A 20,760-nucleotide genomic window follows, 5' to 3' on the forward strand; every position below is an offset into this window, starting at 1 on the left:
ATCAGGGTATATTCAGGAATATCATTGTCTTATTAACAAATGGCTCTCTCTTATTAACCCTCCCTCATCCCCATACAGATGCCAAAGATAGATAACTGGTACCTCATTCATTATTTTGATCTTCATCCATTCACTTCTGACATGTACACAAACAATGTCAAGATTTATAGAATCATATCACAAATATATTGCACTGTGAACTATTCCACAACTTTAGGGAGAGCTGTTCATATGGGTGACACAAACAGGGAACTGGATCAAGTAGAAAACTACTCTCAGAAGTATGACAAACTGGAAAATGTGCCAGACTTTAAAACAATGCGGACAAGCATGTAGATGTTGTATAAACATAATATGCACAAGAGGTGCCCGTATTTGCATGGATCTAATGCTGAGTGCAAGATGGACCCAGTGGAGAATACAGTTTGAAAAGAAGTGTTTGAAAACCCACTTGCATTGAAGTCTTTGGATCAGTGACTAAGTGGATGATTCACTGTCAGGATTTGGTGCACCAAAGACATATCTATTGTGAAAAACTTTTCAGCAGGTTCCGAGATCCACACAGTGGAGAATGAGATTGATTTTAGCAGCTCCTTTCTGGGTGAACAAGGACCAGCCACAACAGCATCAGGGAAGAAAACAGACACCTCCAGTGATGCCACTAAGGCTAACTGAGAACAGACATGAACACAACCATATGCACTGCGCAGACTGTAAGGCCCAGGGTCATGGACCTCCAGTTTGTTAGGAACAGTGTTTAAGAAAGCAGTACTTCAGCAGTTCAGCTGAGACCGCCCAGTGCCACCTGCGACAGTCAGGTTAATAACACAGTTGAAAGCATGGGTGAAAGATTGCACAAATACAGCCAATATCAAGTTGCAATAATCAAAAAATTCAACAATAACAAATCTTGTTTCAAGGCATGCAATCTGCTTTGAGCAGGTACCATGTCTTCAAGTCATCTTGCCCTCAAAATAAATGAGCTGCCCACTTGTCCTACAAATCATTCAGACGACTTACCTCTCTTTTAACCAGCAGGGTTATATAAACAATCCTCCAATCTACAAGAACAATTCCAGAGTCTACAGAATCTTGAAAGATGATCACCACTGCATCTATGATTTCCAGGACCACTTCCTCAAGTTCTTGAAGGTGTGGATTACTGGGCCCTGGAGCTTTATCAGCATTTATTCTCATCAATTTATCCAACACCATTTCCCTATGAATACCGATTTCCTTCAGTTCCTCCTTTCACTAAATCCATGCTTTTTGGATGTTATTTATGTTACATTAATGCATTTGCCCACTACTCAACACTTCTAAATCACACGTATGCATCTCTGCATCCTCCTCTCAGTTCCCCTCCAACTCAACTTTGTGTCATCTGCAAACTTGGAGATATTACATTTAGTTCCATCATCTAAATCATTACTGTGCTGTGAATATTGGGGTCCGAGCACTGATCCCTGCAGTACCCCAACAGTCATTGTCACTAAGAAAAAGACCCACTTATTCCTACTCTTGTTTTTAACGTGTCTATAGAATGCCTGGAGGTTCTCTTTGACTCTACTTGCCAAGGTCATTTCATGGCACCTTCATGCTCGCCTAATTCCCTGCTTAAGTACTTTCCTGTTTCCCTTAAGTTACTCACTGTCCCTGTCCGATTTTAGTTTCCTAAGCATCACATACGCTTCTTTTTCCCTTTTGACTAAAATCACAACCTCCCTCATTATCCAAGGGTCCCTTACCTTGCCATCCTTGTCCTTCCTCCTTACTGGAACATGCCAGTCTTGAACTCTCCCGAGCAGGTCTTTCAACAGTTCTCTCATATCAAATGTGGATTTGTCTGATAACAGTTCTTCCCAGTTAACACTTCCTAGCTCCTACTCAATATGTAATTTACCCTCCCTCAATTTAGTAACTTCCCGCAAGGTCCTGACTTAATCTTGTTCATAGCTATCTTAAAACTTAAGAGTTCTGATTACTGTTTGCAAAATACTCTCCCATTGAGCGGTCAGTCATTTGACCAACACAAGGTCCAGTATGGCCCCCCTCCTTGAGTTGGTCTATCCACATTTTGTTTCAAGAAATTTTCTTGGACTGTATCGTTCAGTTATTTTGCTGGAAAGCATCTTCAGGTCACTGACACAACCCTTATAACATCATACAAATGAATGCGTTTTAAAATCAACATATCATTAGTTACCATTCAATTCTCAAAAAAAAACTGTTTCTTTTTTGAAAGAAGTGAAGATAAAGTAGAACACTGTCAGTGCGTGCTGAAATATTGTTGGAATAGAAGGCTCACCTTGTATCCTGCTGTTTCAGTATGTGTTTGACTGCCTGAGCCAGTGTAAATGTTTTTCCTGTTCCATACGGACCGATGATGAGAACAGGAGGAAGTGGGATGGAAAGTGGAGTTGTGATTGCCAGAATAGCCTCCTTCTGTTTAGTATTTAGCCGGGGATCCAACTGCTCATCCCATTGTCTACTCCAGTAAGACAAAACAAAACAGCTATTTGCAACTTATGTAGCCCTTAAAGCCAGCATGTCTTAAAATGTCAGTTTTTTTTAATAAATGCTTTTTTACAACATCCCAATCAAGATATACCAATTTATACAGATGCTCCCGACAAATAAAAACTACATTTAGAAATAAATACATTCATAATGGAAAATCAATTGCTGCAGTTTGACACACCCTCTTAAAGCTTGACAAATTTATCCCATTTGGGGTGTTGTATCAAATTAATCAGCCAAAGAATCTTGTTAAAAGACAGAAAGGATGATTCTTTGTAAAGGCTCCAATATTTTCCAAAAACTGGGTCATAAAGGAGGACCATCTGCTTCTTGATGAGGACCTTGGACCAACCTTTTTATTTGGAATTCATTTAGTTTGAACAGTACAAATTGGACACTTTTACACTAAGCTACAGGGTCTATAGTTTTAGTTGGTGCATAAAGTGTAATTATTCTCTCAGCACTGTGTAAGTAGCAGGTCTATTCTTCTTGCAGCACTTTATACAAGAGAAGGCAGCAATTTCTTGAGCATTTTATGTTAAGTTGAAACAGAAGAATCTCATTCAAGTGAGTAGATGGGAACTAGGCACAAAATGCTAATTAGACTAAATATTTGCAAGTGGAAAGCTTATGCTGTGTGGACTCATTCAAAAAACCTTGTTGGGGTTTATGAATGCAATTAAAAGCATTCTCCATATTTTTTGGATGTTTTATCTAATCAGTGAGCTTCTAATTTTAAAAAACTTTAAATATGAAAATCAATTAGTTACATGCTGCTAGCTGCACACAAACTATTAATCACAATTAACAGGTTAAACACCACCTCCTGACATTTTCTGAATTTATGCATGAATTATACATGAATGCAAATTATTGCGATCCACTCTTCTCTTGGTCACAGGAGCAGTCAATCCAATCTTATCTTTTTGAAAAGATGGATGAAGGGCTAAGAAATGTAGCCAATTCTATATAATAGCTTCAATAAAGCCATCTGAGACCAACTGCATGTGTGATGTAATATTAATGCCACATTCTCAAGGGCCACATTGTTGGCACACCATACCTGATGGGACTCCAGGGAATTGTAGGAAACATGCAGACATCTGGAAAGAGAATGCTGTTGTCCTTGATTCTGTCCAGGGCATAATGCATTTCACAGAGAGGCAAGCGGTTAAGTTGAAACTGAAGTTCAACCTATAAATCAATAAGGTAGTTGTAAGCAGTTCAAAAAATGCCCACTAAATAAGTACCAATAGTCTTGCATCAGCCTCAGTACACTGTGTCTTAACAAAAGCAAACTGACATAATAATAAACAGGGACTGCGAATGCAGCTTACATGCACAGTACTAAAAAAGAACAAGTTTTTAAATCAATACAGTTTATTTCCAAAATCTGGTTTTCAGTCATATAACAGGAGGCTGAAAATAAGTGCCATGCATACACCGTGAGATGACATCAACGTTATACATGGTGAAAGGAGTAGTAGTTACTTGAGGAGATTCCCAACATACCAGAAATTGAAGCTGAAAAGCATGAATGGAAATTGTTTTTCCAAGGACCTTGATACAGGCAAGCAGGAATAAATTTCAAATAAACTAACACAATTCTTACTTTTGCATAACAAATCAGTTGTTGGGTTCAATCATTCCTTCAACAGTTGACAGCTGTTATAAACGCACACTGGAAAAGGTGGCAGGCACATTAATGATATCACCTTAATGCATGGGGAAGGGAAAGAGAACACTCATCTTTGGGCTGCTTACCAAACCTTCGGATGCAAACAGAATTGTGGCCCATCAAATTAAACTGTTGTTGTCCCAATCATATTAAAAACATTAACTGTTTTAGGAAATTAATATTATTGCAATTGTTTATTGCTGCAGGACTAAAAGAACAGACCAGAATTCAATCTTTCAACTACTCCAACATTCAGAAAGCTCACAGTTGACATTTCATCTTGATTCCACTTTCCGGCACTGTTCCTCTGGATTCCTGTAGCACCCAAACATCAAATAAAAATCTAATTTACATGTACTCAAAAACTTAGCATCCACTACATTTTGAGGCCACAAATCACCAGATTGTAGTCCAATGGGTTTATTTAAAAACACAAACTTGCGGAGTCTTACTCCTTCTTCAGATGTTAGTGAAAAAGGTAGTATCAGACCTAGAATTTATAAGCTAAAGATCAAAGGGTCACATTCTGTGTCTGATACTACGTCTCTCACTAATATCTGAAAGCTTGCGCTCTCAAATAAACCTCCTCAAATAAATACCATAACCTGGTACTGTGAGATTTCTGACCTTGTCCACCCCAGTCCAACACTGGCACCGATATTTTGAGATACAGAATTCTAAAAACTGACAATTGATGGAAGAAAATTGTCACTACCACATACGGAGGACATAGGCCCTGATTACGGACCAATGAGCTAGGAAAAACATCCTTTCAGTACTTATCCTATCAAGCCTCTTAAAATTTTTTATAGAGAATGCTAAAATTACTCATTCTTCTAAACTCTGGTTATATAGGCCTAGTTTGTCCAATATCTCCTCATAGGTTAAGCTCTTTCCTAAGAATCACCATCAAGTGAAGCTGACTAAACTCGAAAATTATGACTGTATCATAGATTACATCAGCACTCAGAAACTACAAACTTTTACTTACAGCTATTAGTCTTTTCAATCAAAGTTGTTTGAATAAGATTTCCCTAACTAAACATTGTTGATTCTGTAAAAGACAAATTACAGGTAACTAATCTGTAGTTATCTGTAACATCTATGTTAAAGTACAGACTGCTTTCTGCAGCGTTGCAACAGAATGTGAGATTTTTTAAAAAGCTACTTTTACATCTGTAGAATATTTTACAAGCGTAGCTGAAGTGCTTGCCTCTCATTTTATAACAGGATGTTGCCTGTATTAGCTCTAAGGAGACGTTGGACAAACTTGGATTATTTTGCTAGTGTCAGAGGCTGAGGGGCAACCAGATAGAAATATATAAAATTATAACAGCAACAGATAGGGTGGATAGTTGGAGTCTTTTGCTCAAGGTGGAAATATGAAATACTAGGGGTGATTGTTTTAAACTTTTCCCCTACCACCTTAAACCTATGAATCATGTGTAGAAAGATGGAATTAGTTAGAATGGCATCATCCTGAGGACAGACAAGGTGGGCCAAAGGGCCTGTTCCTATGCTGTATGTTCAATGTTCTGAAACAGTCAAAGCCAAGAATTAAAATCATAATGCAGAGTGAAATGAGCTTTTCTTTCGTTTTATAGTGCTTAACTATAATTGAAGCTTGGTGGAGCACTTAGCTCTTTTACTTCAAACCTGAAGCAGATCTCTGAAGATCACAAAATGACAGTCAAAATCAAATGCGGAGATATGACAGTGCACAATAAGAGGCATCTACTCAAACTAAAACTGTATGGCAGACAAAGAAAACAAATCAAGTGGTCCATCAATGAACTAACTTACAATCACATTTATTAACTTATGCACCGCAGTTCAAAACCCTCAACTGAAAACCAGCATCAAGTTAATGAGGTAAAATTTTATGCCGAATCATGTCTTTCCAACTGTATTTTTTATACCTTCACTCGTCAGATATCTTTCTTTATTCTTTCATGTGGTGTGGGAACAACTGGCAAGGCCAAATATTTTGGACCAATCCTAAATACCTTTCAATTGAACTGCTTCCTGAACCATTTCGAAGGTGAGCCACATTCTTGTGGGTCTGAAGTCACATGTAAGCCAAAGCAGTTAAGGACTGAGTCACAGAGATTCATAGAGAGGTACAGCACAGAAACTTTGGCCAAACTCATCTATGCCAACCAGAACTAAATTAATCTAGAGATAACAAGGTGTAGAGCTGGATGAACAGAGCAGGCCAAGCAGCATCATTCTGAAGAATTCTGAAGGAGGGTCGAGGCCCGAAACGTCAGCTTTCCTGCTCGGCCTGGTGTGTGCAACCAGCTCTACACCTTGTAAACTCAGATTCTCCAGCATCTGCTGTTCCTACAACCTCTAAATTAATCTAGTCTCCTTTCCCAGCATTAGCCTCATAACCCTCTTAAACCCTTCCTACTCTCATACCCATCCAGATGCTTTTTAAATGTTGTAATTGTACCAGCCTCCACCACGTCCCCTGACAGCTTATTCCATATGTGCATCACTCTACACCCCTTAGGTCCCTTTTAAGGTGAAGGGGGGTAAGATTTAAACTTACGCTCTCTAGTTTTGGACTGCCCTACCTTGGGAAAAAGACCTTGTCTATTTACCCTATCCATGCCCCTCATGATTTTATATACCACTATAACGTCACCCCCAACCTCTGATGCTCCAGGGAGAATAGCCCCAACCTATTCAGCCTCTCCCTATAGCTCAAACCCTCCAACTTTGATAACATCCTTCTAAATGCTTTCTGAACCTGTTCAGTTTCATAACATCCTTCCATCGTAGGGAGACCAGAATTGTGCACAGTATTCCAATAGTGCCCTAACCAATGCCCTGTACAGCCGCAACATAACCCCCAAACTTCACAACTCAATGCAGAGTGCTAACGCCCTTCTTCACTACTGTATGTACTTGCGACTCCACTTTCAAGGGGCTATGAACCTGCACTTCAAGATCCCTTTGGTTCAGCAACACTCCCTCAGATCTCATCATGAAGTGTAGAAATCCTGCCCTGATTTGCCCGACCAAAATGTAACACCTCACACTTATCTAGATTAAACTCCAACTGCCAATCCTCCGCCCATCAGTCCTTCTGATCAAGGTCCCGTTGTACTCTGAGGTAACTTTCTTCACTGTCCACTGTACCACCAATTTTGGTGTCATCTGCAAATTTACTAACCATATCTCCTATATTCTCATCCAAATCATTTACTTAAGATAACAAAAAGCAATGGACCCAGCACTGACCCTTGTGGCATACCATTGGGTCACAGGCCTCCAGTCCAAAAAGCAACACTCCAACACCACCCTCCATCTCCTACCTTCCAGCCAATTTTGCATTCAAATAGTTTGCTCTCCCTGTGTTTTCTGTGATCTAACTTTGTTAACCAGTCTACTATGTGGAACCTTGTCAGACACCTTACTGAAGTCCATACAGACAATGTCCACTGTTCCACCTTCATCAATCCTCTCCGGCACTTCTCCAAAACACTCAATCAAATTAATAAGACACGATCTCGCACATATAAAGCCATGTTGATTATCCTTTTCTAAAGAAAACTGGTAAATTACATAGAATTTTCGGACTATTGATGATTGCTTCAGTCACCGTACCAGAGATGAGCTTTAAATTCAATTCCTAAATCTGGAATATAAATTTAACCAGCTGCCATCATTAAAACATCAAACCTCAAAAGATATCTGTACCAACATTTGGTACTGACATTTAGCGCTCTAGAGCCTGACAGATTTTGACCCCTTTGTTGTCTGTATGGCAGTACCTTTCCTTTTTGAATCAAAAGTTCAAATTACAAATTGTAGTCGATAATGCCAACACCATTAATGGCATTGTGAAACCAAAGTTATCTGGTATTTGAAACTTGATTCAAACTTTATTATTTACACTGAACCAGTGAAATTCAGTTCAATTCAAAGCAAACTTTCCATCTTTTAGACTTGTTCAGTTTGACTAAAGAAGAGCAATTATAAGACCTGCACTGGATTAGATTAAAATTCACGAGTTAAGGTTTTGACAATTTTACATTTTTTAAAGAAATTAACTTTTTGTACAGTTGTTCTCATAGCTGTGCCCCAGAAGTTTCATATTTTTTCTCCAGCCAAGAACAAAGTGTGGAAAATGCTTATCTTGCTCTGCCAGTTTTCTCCTTAAGGTATTTATTTATGCTGTAGTACAGACCCATAGACACCTTCTGGAAATTCATACCAGCAGTTAACTGACAATAGGAACTATTATATACAAAAAAACCTGATCCTCTCCATGCCTGATGGCCAAAGAAAAATGAAAATCAATGTCAATTTTCCTCTCCTAATTGAGGAATTATGGTACCAATTTTAAACAGCCGGAATACAAAAGGAAAACACTGCTGATCATAACTCTGATCAAAGATCACTGACCTATGACACTAATGGTATTGCTCGCTTCACAGCCTGTCTGACTGAGTATTGCCAGCATTTTGCATTTTTTCTCCTAGAATGCTGCTTCAGCTGATACGCCAGTCTTTGCTGCACTTCTTCCAAAATGGGACCCTCATGTTAATTGTTCATTGTGTTAACCATTCTGGACCATGGCCAAAGTTTTCACTGTGTTGAAACAATGTCTATTCTTCAGAAATCGAGAAACAGATGTGGCAAGTTCGATAAGCAGAGTCTCAAATAATCATAAAAGCAACAGTCTTCTTTACATCCAAAAGGTACAATTAATTCTTCTAGTCTAGACATTTATAACATTGTTGTGAACTATGCAAATTTCATCACTGCTAAGGTAGCAGCATGACATTAAAATCTGAAGACAATCTATTCAATACATAACAATGATGCCAAGGCATGTTTGCTGTTCTAAGCTAAGAAGGTTTCAGATTGAGCCCTAGTATTAGGCAGTTTACAGACATCACCTGACCTAAAAATTCAAACCCATAAATTATACCCTTTTCTTGTATACTTTCTTCATTGTAAGTTGTTTTAGTTGTCTTCAAAGTGTGATCTGGTATAATTTGTAATGTTTAATGATCAAAGCAATTGCCAAGCTGACCATGGACCTGTCGGAGGTGTAAGACATTAGTCACAACATAACACAGATACTGGCCTTTTAATACATCGCTCATCCATTCTGCTGGTTAGAAAGGCTACATTTCATGGGAGCAGCTTGAAACATTATGAAGATAATCACATGAAAAATGTTAAGATGAAAAATCTAAGGATAAATATGAAGCCATCAGATGAAGGTGTCTAAGCTCCTTGTGTAAAAAAAATGCTTGCCTCTCCACAGGTAACACTTTGTCCAGACGATCCTGTGGCAACAATCCTGTACTATGCCAACCACTTTATTAATGAATATAGCAAACAGAAAGGTATAAAACAAGCAGTAGCAACATAAATTACCTGCATTTCTCTGTCTGCCCGCAGTTTTAGCTCCTCACAGCAATCCTTGGTCAACCTCAAGTAAATGCATTCCTTAGTTTTTTCCTCAATCATGGCTTCGTAAACTTTTTCTTTGGTACCCTGGGCTTGCATGGACCTCTCTTTAGTTATTGGCAACAGCAAGACAGAATTGACTTTCGTCATTACCAATCGTCCAGCCAAAGTTTCTTCCGAAAGAGTCTCAGTGAGTTTGAAGCGAGCAAAAAGTTGTCCACCTTGAGCATATTTAGCACCTCCAGAAACACCAGTAAGCATGAAGTTTGCGACCAGATATAAATTTACTTTAATGTTGAACCTGTAAATTTAAAAGAAATGACATTACAAAGGCAAAAATATCAAGCATTTATACAACGTTTAAAATTAAACCATGGTGATCAAATGTACAAATTCAATTGTTTCCCCATTAAGAAAATTACATTGATGTAACATGTAGAAAGAAGTGGTTTTGAACATTGTGTAAAACACACACATAAGATGGGTTTCCACAGCAGGTAATTTGCTTAATGTTAATATCAACAGCAAATCAATCACCAGCTAAACCCAATATTTTTTTGCCATCCATTCCTCCCAACATTGGTACATATAACTCCCAGACTGAAGGCCATCTAACAACCCTTCAACATTGAGATCTGAGGGAGCTATTTCCAACTGATATTTCCTGAGTTCAAGATCTCAAAGCTGAGGAAGTGATAAACATCTGAAAGAAGTTTCTTTCACAAGTTCCGTACATCCCTAAGCGCTTTATAATGAGTGAAGTATTTTTGAACTATATTTGATGCTGTTGACAAAACTGCAGTCAATTTGTGCACAGCGAACTCTCACAAATAACACTGCAATACAAACGGATACATTGTTTTACTGACCCTGATTCAAGGATAAATATTGACTGGAACACAGGAGAAGTGTCAGTGTTCTTTTTTGAAATAGTGCCATGGGATCTTTTCTTTCACCTGAGAGAGGTGCTTGTTCAGCATCTCATCTGGAAGATGGCACTTCCAATATTTTAAGTTGTAATCTTCATATTGCCTTATAATGCTAGCCTAGGCTTTTGCGCACACGTCTATGTAGTAATTTGAAATTCTAAATCAGAGGTTAAAATGCCAGTCAGAAGGGATCAAACTAGACTGGGTGAAGGTGCTGTTGAAAATCAATCATGGAGTGATAAATGAGAGAAAGGTTGCCTCTATCAATTGTTAATTAGTTTCTGAAAAAAGGCATCAGTTGCAAGTTGATACCTGGTTTCTTGTACCATTTAAATACTGCAGTGTCTAGGAAATTAATGCTTTCTTTGTGTGTTGTGGTTTTCAGTTTGATGGAGGCACGATGATAATTATGGATATTAGTTCAGCTTCTGAGAGTTCAAGTACCCAAAATATGAACAAAATACAGAAAGCAATGCTATTGTGGGACTCATCAGCAAACAAATGAAAAAGAATTAAAAATTCTCACAAAAAGAAGCTTAGACAGAACCAATAACGGTAAAGGACTGAAAATTAAACAAGAATCGTTACATTAATGGGACTACCCTGTAAACATGGCAGTACGGCAGCTTGGTGGTTATTCAATTCCAGCCTGAAGCGACTATCTGTGTGGAGTGTGCAGATTCTCCCCAAGTTTGCGTGGGTTTCCTCCCACGGTCCAAAGACGTGAAGGTTAGGTGGGCTTGCCTAACTAAATTGCTTGTAGTGTCCAGGGATGTGTAGGTTAGGTGGATTGGGAAATGGTCTGGGTGGGACACTCTTTGGAGAGTTGATGCAGACTCATTTGAGCCGAATAGCTTGTTTCCACACTGTGTAGGGATTCTAAATTGTGAGAAGTCAATGCAAGAGAATATCTGTAGAAAGATTCCAGAGATTAACAGGAGTGAGTAAACTATTAATTCAGGGGATTTGAATGACCACCCAAATTGAGACTGAAGAATTCTTCGAATTTGTACAGTACTTCAAGAAAGGGAGAAGCATTCCTTATTCTGAATGTGAAAAATGAAATAAACCAGGTAGATTGCATTAAATGTGGGGAGTATTGCCAGTGGTTGACATTACATAGTAGATTGAAGATTCAAGTAGAGAGGGAAACAAAGTACAAAATGTGAAGTCTGTAGATGAAATAGGGTAGATTCAGTTAAATGAGATTGGGAAAAAAAAAGTCAGTTAAGATTTTAGAGATCAGGAACAGGTTTGGCTTTTAAAAGAAAACTGCAACATTGTCAAAAATTTTTAAAGACAAAGCACTGGAATGCCGCAGATAAACAGAAATTTAAGAAAAGCAAACTTCAGTTAAAATAGAATGATTAATGTGTTTGTTTTTGGGGAGAAGAGACACTGGAGTACAGAAAACAGTGAGTTATTGGAAGGTAAACCAATCTCACAAATGAAGCATCATGGGGAAAGCACCCAAATGGCTTAAGAGAAAAGCAAGAGCATCGTGGAGAACCTATCAGAACTGCAGCTTTCTAGCCATCTGCAAATGTATTACCAATTTTCCAAAGAGGCTAACTTGCACAATTATATATCAGTTCGAGCATGAATGCAGCAGGGAAAGTTTTGAACTGTTTACTTGAAGATTAAATTAGTAAATAGTTATGTTGAGAGAATCAGTAGAAGCGGACTAGCCAACTTGAAAAGGACACAGCTGCTAAATTGGGCCTATGGCAGACGGTAAGGAAACTCACAAGAAAAGGATTTGTCCTCACAAACCTACCTGCCGCAGATGCATCTGTTCACATCACTAATGCAAAGCGTAATCACTGCAAATCCTTTGTGGGGACTAAGACCTACCTTCACACTGATCATACCCTTCATTGTCTTATGTGGTATTACCACTCTACCATACAGGATAAATTTTTACAAATCCAACAACTAGAAACTGTACATCTGTGAGGCACTGAGACTTTTCAGCAACAGCCAAATCACCATCAACCATAATGTGAAACCTGAACTCTAACCACATTCCCCAACTTACTTTTACCACCAAAGGGATCAATCCTGATTCACCAAAGATTGCAAGAGCACATACCAGGATCAACACCAGGCTTACCTAAAAGCCTGGTGAAAGAGGACACCCTACAGCCAAATTGCACAAGCTAGATGCGATAAATATGGTAAAGCAATCCACAACAAACAAATCAGATTTAAGCTTTGCAGCCCTACAACACCTAGCCAAGAAAGATAATGTACAATTACAACTTACTGGGAGGTGGTGGCTCCAGAAATATCCTAATCCTCAATCGTAGAGGAGCCCAGAGCCTCTGTGCAAAAGAGGAGATGGGAGCATTTGTAAATAGCATCAGCTGGAAGTTAAGAAAGGGACAATCCATGTCAGCCTCCTCCTGAATTCCCAGCATCACAGATGCCATTCTTCAGTCAATACAATTTATTTTACCTGAAGTGGCTGAAAGCACATAATACTTCAAGGACTACAAGCTACTCCAGTGATAGTACTGAAGACTTGTGCTCTAGAACGAGCTGCAAACCTAGTCAAGTTGCTCCATTACAGTTACAATCCTGGCATCCATCCAGCAAAGCAGAAAATTACCCACAAAGATGAAAACACCAACCCAGCCAATTACTGCCCAATTAATCTCGCCTCAATCATCAGATAAGTGATGCAAGGTACACCAACAGTTCTAACAAGTGGCACTTAATCAAGACTAACTTACTTATTGAATCAATTTTGGTTCTTGCGGAGCTCAGTCAGCTCATGAACTCACATGCCCATTAACACCAAACCACGATGTCTAAAAATGTGACTGACCTAAACACACACAATAGATAATGTTGTGCAGGAAGTCCATGTTCAGCAGAGATTCACAGAACGATGATGAAATCGCACTCTCTCCAACTGCCAAGAAGTTTGCATAAATTGCAAATATACTAATAATCACAATTGCAAAGCCCATAAAGATGCTGGTAGGGTAACAAAAATGGACACAGACATAGGTTTTGGGTTTAAGGTCTTGAGAGAGTCTATGTTTGACAATCATTAGTGGAAGGAAAACAATTTCCTAAAGTCATTTGATACACTTTGACAGGCAAAAAATTGAGCAGTGACAGTTTTCAAATTGAAAATGCATGACCAACATCTGATATTAAAGGTTGTCTTATTGATGGTAGCATTTAACAAATATCCAAACTTCAGAACTTGTCTTATTGAAGACAAGGGGTGAACTTGCAGAGCATTGACAACACTTCAATTTCAAAGTGCTACCATGCCACCTGCTGGTGTGATGGCCTGCCAGAAGGAAAAGAGAGGAATAACTGTCATCCACAGTACCTACAAAATCTTTTGAGTACTCCAATGCATCCAGTCTGTAAAGAAAATAACGCTGTACCTAGAAGCTAGCCTTGAGACTTCCGAAGGCACCAAAATAGGAGGGATAGAAGATTAAAGCACGTACAAATAGGTATTGATGAATTGGGGGAAATGGGCTAAAATAGTGGACTAAATTCACTCTCAATATGTGTGAACTGACAAAAAAAACCTGCAAATTATATTCTAAATGGAGGAAAGCTCAGTGCAATCAAATGCTACTTGTTCACAAGACATTAAAGGCAGAGAATTACTGACACAAAAATCAATTTTTTTTAATCATAGGGCTTAAAATGATCATCCTTTATAAAACCTTCATAAAATCTAGCTTGAGTGGACTCAGTTTATCAGATGACCCTTGATGCTTTAATGGAGATACAAGTGATTTGCTAGCAAGGTGACTGGTTCACATTCAACAGATATTTATAATGCAAAAAGATATACTTTTGTTAAAAGGACACTTACAATGTTACATGGCAGATGTATTAAGTATCATGACAAAAATCAACATTTTTTTTTAAGATTCCCTACAGTGTGGAAACAGGCCCTTCAGCCCAACAAGTCCACACTGCCCCTTGAAGCATCCCACCCAGACCCATCCTCCTGTTGGGGAGATGCAGATTGTCTGAAGTTGCTGAGAAGTCAAGATTAATTCAGTACAAAATTACACGTGCAAATTGTAAAACAAATAGAAACTTTATGAAGTTCAGACAATGGAATTCATTTCCACAATTGATGGTTAAAGTAGAAATGTCGGCATTCAATATAATATGAGCAGATGAAGATAGAAGTACTGGGGAAAAAAAAAGGAACTTGATGGTAAAATGCGATTGTGACTTCAAGTAGCACAAATGGTCAGTGCCTAGACAGACAGCTTAGGCTGACTGGCTTGTTTTCAATTCGATTTATTTCTATGCAAAATCATATAATTATACCACTTTATGGAACACGTGGTTGTAGATAATAATGCACTCTTGAATGGACAGTCAGAACAAAATCAGTCTGGTGGAGCACAATCCACTTTACATTTTTCGAAGTGCCAGACATAACTCATTTGGTGGCAGTGAATCTGAAGATCAAGGATTCACACCCTATTCCAAAGACTAGAAGGCAAAATCTTGGGTAAAGTACGATTGCAGTGTGAGGAAGTGCGGCACCATTAATACATTCTTCCAGATGTGATGTTAAATTGAAGCTTAGTCTGTGCTCTCAGGTACACACCAAAGATTTCATGACCCTATTTTGGAAAAACAAAGTGAGCTAGTCTCCCACGTGTGCTGGCTAATATTGTTCTTTCTACCAACATCAATCAAACAACACCTGGTCATGTTCACATTGTCCTTTGTGTCATAAATTGGTTGCATGCCTCCTACATTACAGCAGTGACTACATTTCAAAAGTACTCCATTGCCCGAGAAGCACTTTGTAATATTCCGAGGTTGTGAAAGATGTAATATAAATGCAAATTCTCATTTCATGAAACACAATGACAACCTTATTCTTGCTTTTCAGGATCTTGCTAACTGCACACCAAGTCATACTCAACAAAGATCTTTCTCAAGAAACTAAAGTTATCACGTGTTGCTGCAGAATCTGTTTATACATCAAGAATGAATGCAACAGCTGAAGAAACTGTTTTGCAGTTGAGAGTAGTTTGGGGGCTACGATTGGTGTGCATGCAAACATCTATGATATATCAAGCTATTCAAGATGATCTAAAAGTTTAACTGCATTTCAAACTTAATTACACTACTGTAAATTTGTGTTACTACAAGGCATATGAAAACTGCAATGACACTATGCTACAAACTCAATCTGTAATACATTGACAATAATATGACCTCTGAAGCACACTCAATGGTTGAGAAAAATATTTTACTAAGGTGGAAAGTATTCAAAAATGAGTTGTTAAGAACACCCTTTTGTTGAAAGTAAACAGTGAAAATCATATTTGAATATTAACATGACTACTGATGGTTAGAAAAGCGTTTCATCATAGCAATGTATATTTTATACTTCATTACTCAGAAAATAAATTTACTATCTTTTGGTTAAGCAATAATTCGACTCACTGCATAATTATTCACACATCAGTTTTGCAGAACATATTGCCGATTCCAGTTCTCCCTGGTCATCTAGAGTATTTTAGTCTATTAGAACAGCAACTGAAACATTCCATCTCCAGATGGCAGCAGTTCACAACCACCGAATGATTTATAGTTTAAGTGATTCATATGAAAATTGGGACATATGTCCATATTTGTTTAATATTCAACATTTAAATGCCATGACAGCTGATAATTACATTAATAGTTATTTGGTTAAACTGCATATTGCTGAAAAGAGAGCCCCGTCATCGAAGCTTTTCATCTTGCACTCAAATATGGGAAAGCTAAAGCTCAAACAATCGAAACAATTTATACTACAGACAATTTCCACTAACCGGATGCTGTTATCAATACAAAAAGACATTCCACCAACCACACAACTAAAGAAAATCCTGCATGAATGAATAGCAATGCCAGTGATGTACCAAGTATCTAAGTCATATATCCGCAGATTAGCCAACTGAATGAACAACATGTTGCACCAGTTCTTTGACATGTAGACTGCAACCAGCCTGCAACTGAAAAATGCAAACCAAATGTCTACTGCTAGATAGGAGTCCATGATTGAGCAACACATACTTGTTAGACTAGAGGCCTGTGATTACTGGTGTGCCTCAGGGGTCAGTGCTGGGCCCGATGTTGTTTATTATCTATATCAATGATTTGGATAAGAATGTACAAGGCATGATTAGTAGGTTTGTTGATGACACCAAAATAGGCAGTATCGTGGGCAGTGAGGAAGGTTATCAGAAATTGCAGTAGGATCTTGATAAGTTGAACGGCATTTCGAGTTTAATATAGGTAAGTCTGAGGTGTTGCATTTTGGAAAGTCAAATCAAAGTCGGAGTTTCATGGTAAATGGTGGGACTTTAAGGAGAGAGGGACATTGGATTCTGTTGCGCGGTTCTCTGGAAGTGGAGTCACAGGTAGACTGGGCAGTGAAAAAGGCTTTTAGCACACTGGCCTTCATCAGTCAGGGTACCGAGTACAGAAGTTGGGAAGTTACATTGCAGTTGTATAGAACGCTGACAAGGCTGCACTTGGAGTATTGTTTTTTAGTTTTAGTCACCTTGCTATAGGAAGGATGTTATTAAATTCGATAGAGTCCAGAAGAAATTTACAAGGATGCTTTCAGGACTCAAGGGGCTGAGTTATAGGGAGAGGTTGGACAAGCCAGGACTTTTTCTTTAGAGTGTAGGAGACTGAGGGGAGATTTTATACAAGTGTATAAGATGACGAGAGGCATGGATAGGGTGAATGCATTCAGTCTTTTTCTCAGGATTGGGCAGTCGAGGACTAGAGGGCATTAGTTCAAGCTAAGAGGGGAAATAACACATGGGAACCTGAGGGCCAACTTTTTTTTTACACACATGGGGGTTACTCATAAGGAATGAACTGCCAGCAGAAGTGGTTGAGGCGAGTACATTAACAACATTTAAAAGACATCTGGACAAATACACGGATAGGAAAGGTTTAGAAGGATACAGGCTAAGTGCTAGGAAAAAGTGCGGATGGACATTTTGGTCAGCATGGACCATTTGGGCCAAAGGGCCTGTCTCTGCACTGTTGGACTTTGACTAATCACGAGTGCGCTAACAGCTACTTTAAAACAAGCCAATAAACAGTTGCTTGGTAGTACATAAATTGATTATTGTTGAAAACTTACTCAATACTTTTATTTTCAACCCTTTAAATTATCAGTCATGCTCATAACGTGGCTGACTCATGTTCTACAGAAGTGACATGCAAACAAAGGACATATGTTCAAGCCTTACAAATCATCTAAATATCAAACAGCTTGGGGCAGCTATAGCTTGTTATTCTTTTCTCAGCCACAGTTAACTTACCAGCCAAATTATCACCCTTTTCTATTGTAGTGTAATTTGTCATCAGCATTTGGAATTTGGTATTCTTGTTTTTACAAGTGTGAGATGGAAAGTTTCAACAACAAATACTTACTTACAATTTTAATTATTGTTTAAGAGACAATGTTTCAGTTATGCATATAAAGACAACAACTCAACTGAGTTTTAACTTTAGACAGTGGCCATATGTTGTTGAGTTAAGTTTGTCAATCAAGTTTATTCAGTTCTCGACCAAGAAACCATTTCATACAGAAAATCAGTTTCAATCAGATATACATTTAACCAACTCAATATCAAAATTATAAGTTGTGAGATCGGGGGTGCATCTACCAATGGAAATTAAAAATTTACTTATCTACTTTACTAAAACTAGTGCCATTAAGTAACATAGCCATCACACACAATCACTTTTTAGGGGTTCCATTTTTGTAAGCATTTGGTTGATTTAGTGGCAAACACACGCACGCAATAACTATGTAATGTTGTAAATTCATGGTCTTCAACACTTAGATCACGATTGACAGGTTGTTTGCAGAGTCTACGTAGTCTCACACTGCCCATATTCTCGCCCTGTTCTCTGACATTTGATCACATCAGTTGCTCAGTTTCTTCACCACATGCACATCAATTGTCATGCCACTGTTTCACTTCTGCTTCCAGAAGCCATGTGGCTAGAGAAAAGTAAATGATCTGAACAGGCTTTGCCAGTTTATTGTATCGTGTTTAAACTTACTCCAGATGGACTATAATTGCAGGGTAAAGCAAGTTGTGTTGTGGCAATGCAAACAAATGAACGCAAAATATTGAACCTTAAGCTGTTTACTGTAGTAAAGTTATGCTAAAACATTATTAAAGCATCTACCTATACAAGGATTTATTAAACAAGAATTACAACATTTATAAAGCATTTGGATAGGTACATGAATAGGAAACATGTTATGTTATGAGGGTTATGGGCCAAACACAGGCAAGTGGGACTAGATCAGTTTGGGAAACTTGGTTAGCATGGGCTAGTTGGACTGAATGGTTTGTTTCTACAATGTATGATCCTATGACCGGCAGGGTACCACCTCAGCTGCTTAGCTAATACGTCCGTACAGGATGAGAAAAAATGAGGGGGAATGCTGCTGCATCACACATTGCAGCAATGCAAGGGAACCAGGAGCTCTGGAGCTAAACTGCAAATCCAAAAATGACCTCCAGTGCCTTCACACTTGAAAGCAGCCTAAAATATCCTGGATGTTTCAGAGGGACAGATTCAGAGCTTACCTGCAAAATGACCAGCAGTAGAACAATGTCACAAACAAAAAGGTGGAGCAAATAAATTGGACCATATAAAAAAACCAAAGATTTACAGCAGAATTGGAAAATTAATTTCTATTCACAACTGTAAAGAGATCATTTGCGTTATGTGTCACAAGGTATACTGGCAAGGAAAAAATGACACCACATGATGCACAATGAATTCAAGATAGAGCTCCCTTGAACAGCAAGCTTCAGAAAAAGCACGTTATTAAGTTGAAAGCTCAACAGTCAAACAGGCAAAAGGAAAGCCTGCAATGAGGTGTCATTTTGCATTTGCAAACTTCTGGCAAAATATAAGAAAACATTCATAGATGGGAAAGTACTTCAAGAAGCAAAGACTGTGGCTGCCCAGTCTTTATTCAAAGACTATAAGAGGACATAAGAAATAATAACAGCAGTCCAGCGCCTATCACTTGGTGTTTCCACGGTAGCAGAATGACAGGAATCTTTGACAAAAGAGACGTTTCAGCAACTACAGCAGTACTGTGAATGCTTATATAGAACATAGAACATTACAGCACAGTACAGGCCCTTCGGCCCTCGATGTTGTGCCGACCTGTCATACCGATCTCAAGCCCATCTAACCTACACTATTCCATGTACGTCCATATGCTTGTCCAATGACGACTTAAATGTATCTAAAGTTGGCAAATCTACTACCGTTGCAGGCAAAGCGTTCCATTGCCTTACTACTCTGAGTAAAGAAACTACCTCTGATATCTGTCCTATGTCTTTCACCCCTCAACTTAAAGCTATGCTCCCTCGTGCTCGCCGTCACCATCCCAGGAAAAAGGCTCTCCCTATCCACCCTTTCTAACCCTCGGATTATTTAATATGTTTCAATTAAATCACCTCTCAACCTTCTTCTCTCTCATGAAAACAGCCTCAAGTCCCTCAGCCTTTCCTCATAAGACCTTCCCTCCATACCAGGCAACATCCTAGTAAATCTCCTCTGCACCCTTTCCAAAGCTTCCACATTCTTCTTATAATGTGGTGACCAGAACTGTACACAATACGTCAAGTGCGGCCGCACCAGAGTTTTGTACAGCTTCACCATAACCTCTTGGTTCCGGAACTCGATCCCTCTATTAATAAAAGCTAAAACACTGTATATGGCTTCTTAACAGCCCTGTCAACCTGTGTGGCAACTTTCAAAGATCTGTGTACATGGAGACAGAGATCTCTCTGCTCATCTACACTGCTAAGAATCTTACCATTAGCCCAGTACTTTGCCTTCTGGTTACTCCTACCAAAGTGCATCACCTCACACTTGTCTGCATTAAACTCCATTTGCCACCTCTCAGCCCAGCTCTGAAGCTTATCTATGTCTCTCTACAACCTACAGCATCCTTCGTCACTGTCCACAACTCCACCGACCTTAGTGTCATCTGCAAATTTACTAACCCATCCTTCTATGCCCTCATCCAGCTTCTCACTGCAGTTCGATGAATGACATGATTGGCAGACACCAGCTGATTTTTTTTTGCACAGGTTTTAAGGATATTAGAACTAAAGAGGATCTTTCACCCTTTTGGCC

The 20,760-nt window shown here is 38.7% G+C and overlaps 1 protein-coding gene across 7 annotated transcripts in view; it reads right to left on the bottom strand.

Annotated features, from left to right (window-relative positions):
* Positions 1-20,760, bottom strand: part of helz (helicase with zinc finger) — a 279,455-nt gene that overhangs the window by 153,761 nt on the left and 104,934 nt on the right. For 5 of the 7 annotated variants that reach the window (XM_048554823.1, XM_048554826.1, XM_048554821.1 and 2 more), the window contains 3 exons: positions 9,599-9,932; positions 3,584-3,714; positions 2,309-2,491 (listed from right to left, as the gene is read on the bottom strand). In XM_048554823.1, the coding sequence (XP_048410780.1) occupies positions 2,309-2,491; positions 3,584-3,714; positions 9,599-9,932 (648 nt within the window). The remainder of the gene's footprint in view (positions 1-2,308; positions 2,492-3,583; positions 3,715-9,598; positions 9,933-20,760) is intronic. The other 2 variants (XM_048554824.1, XM_048554822.1) reach the window with 1 other exon arrangement.

The sequence above is a fragment of the Stegostoma tigrinum genome, chromosome 22 (genome assembly GCF_030684315.1).
Source record: "Stegostoma tigrinum isolate sSteTig4 chromosome 22, sSteTig4.hap1, whole genome shotgun sequence".
Lineage (NCBI taxonomy): Eukaryota > Metazoa > Chordata > Chondrichthyes > Orectolobiformes > Stegostomatidae > Stegostoma > Stegostoma tigrinum.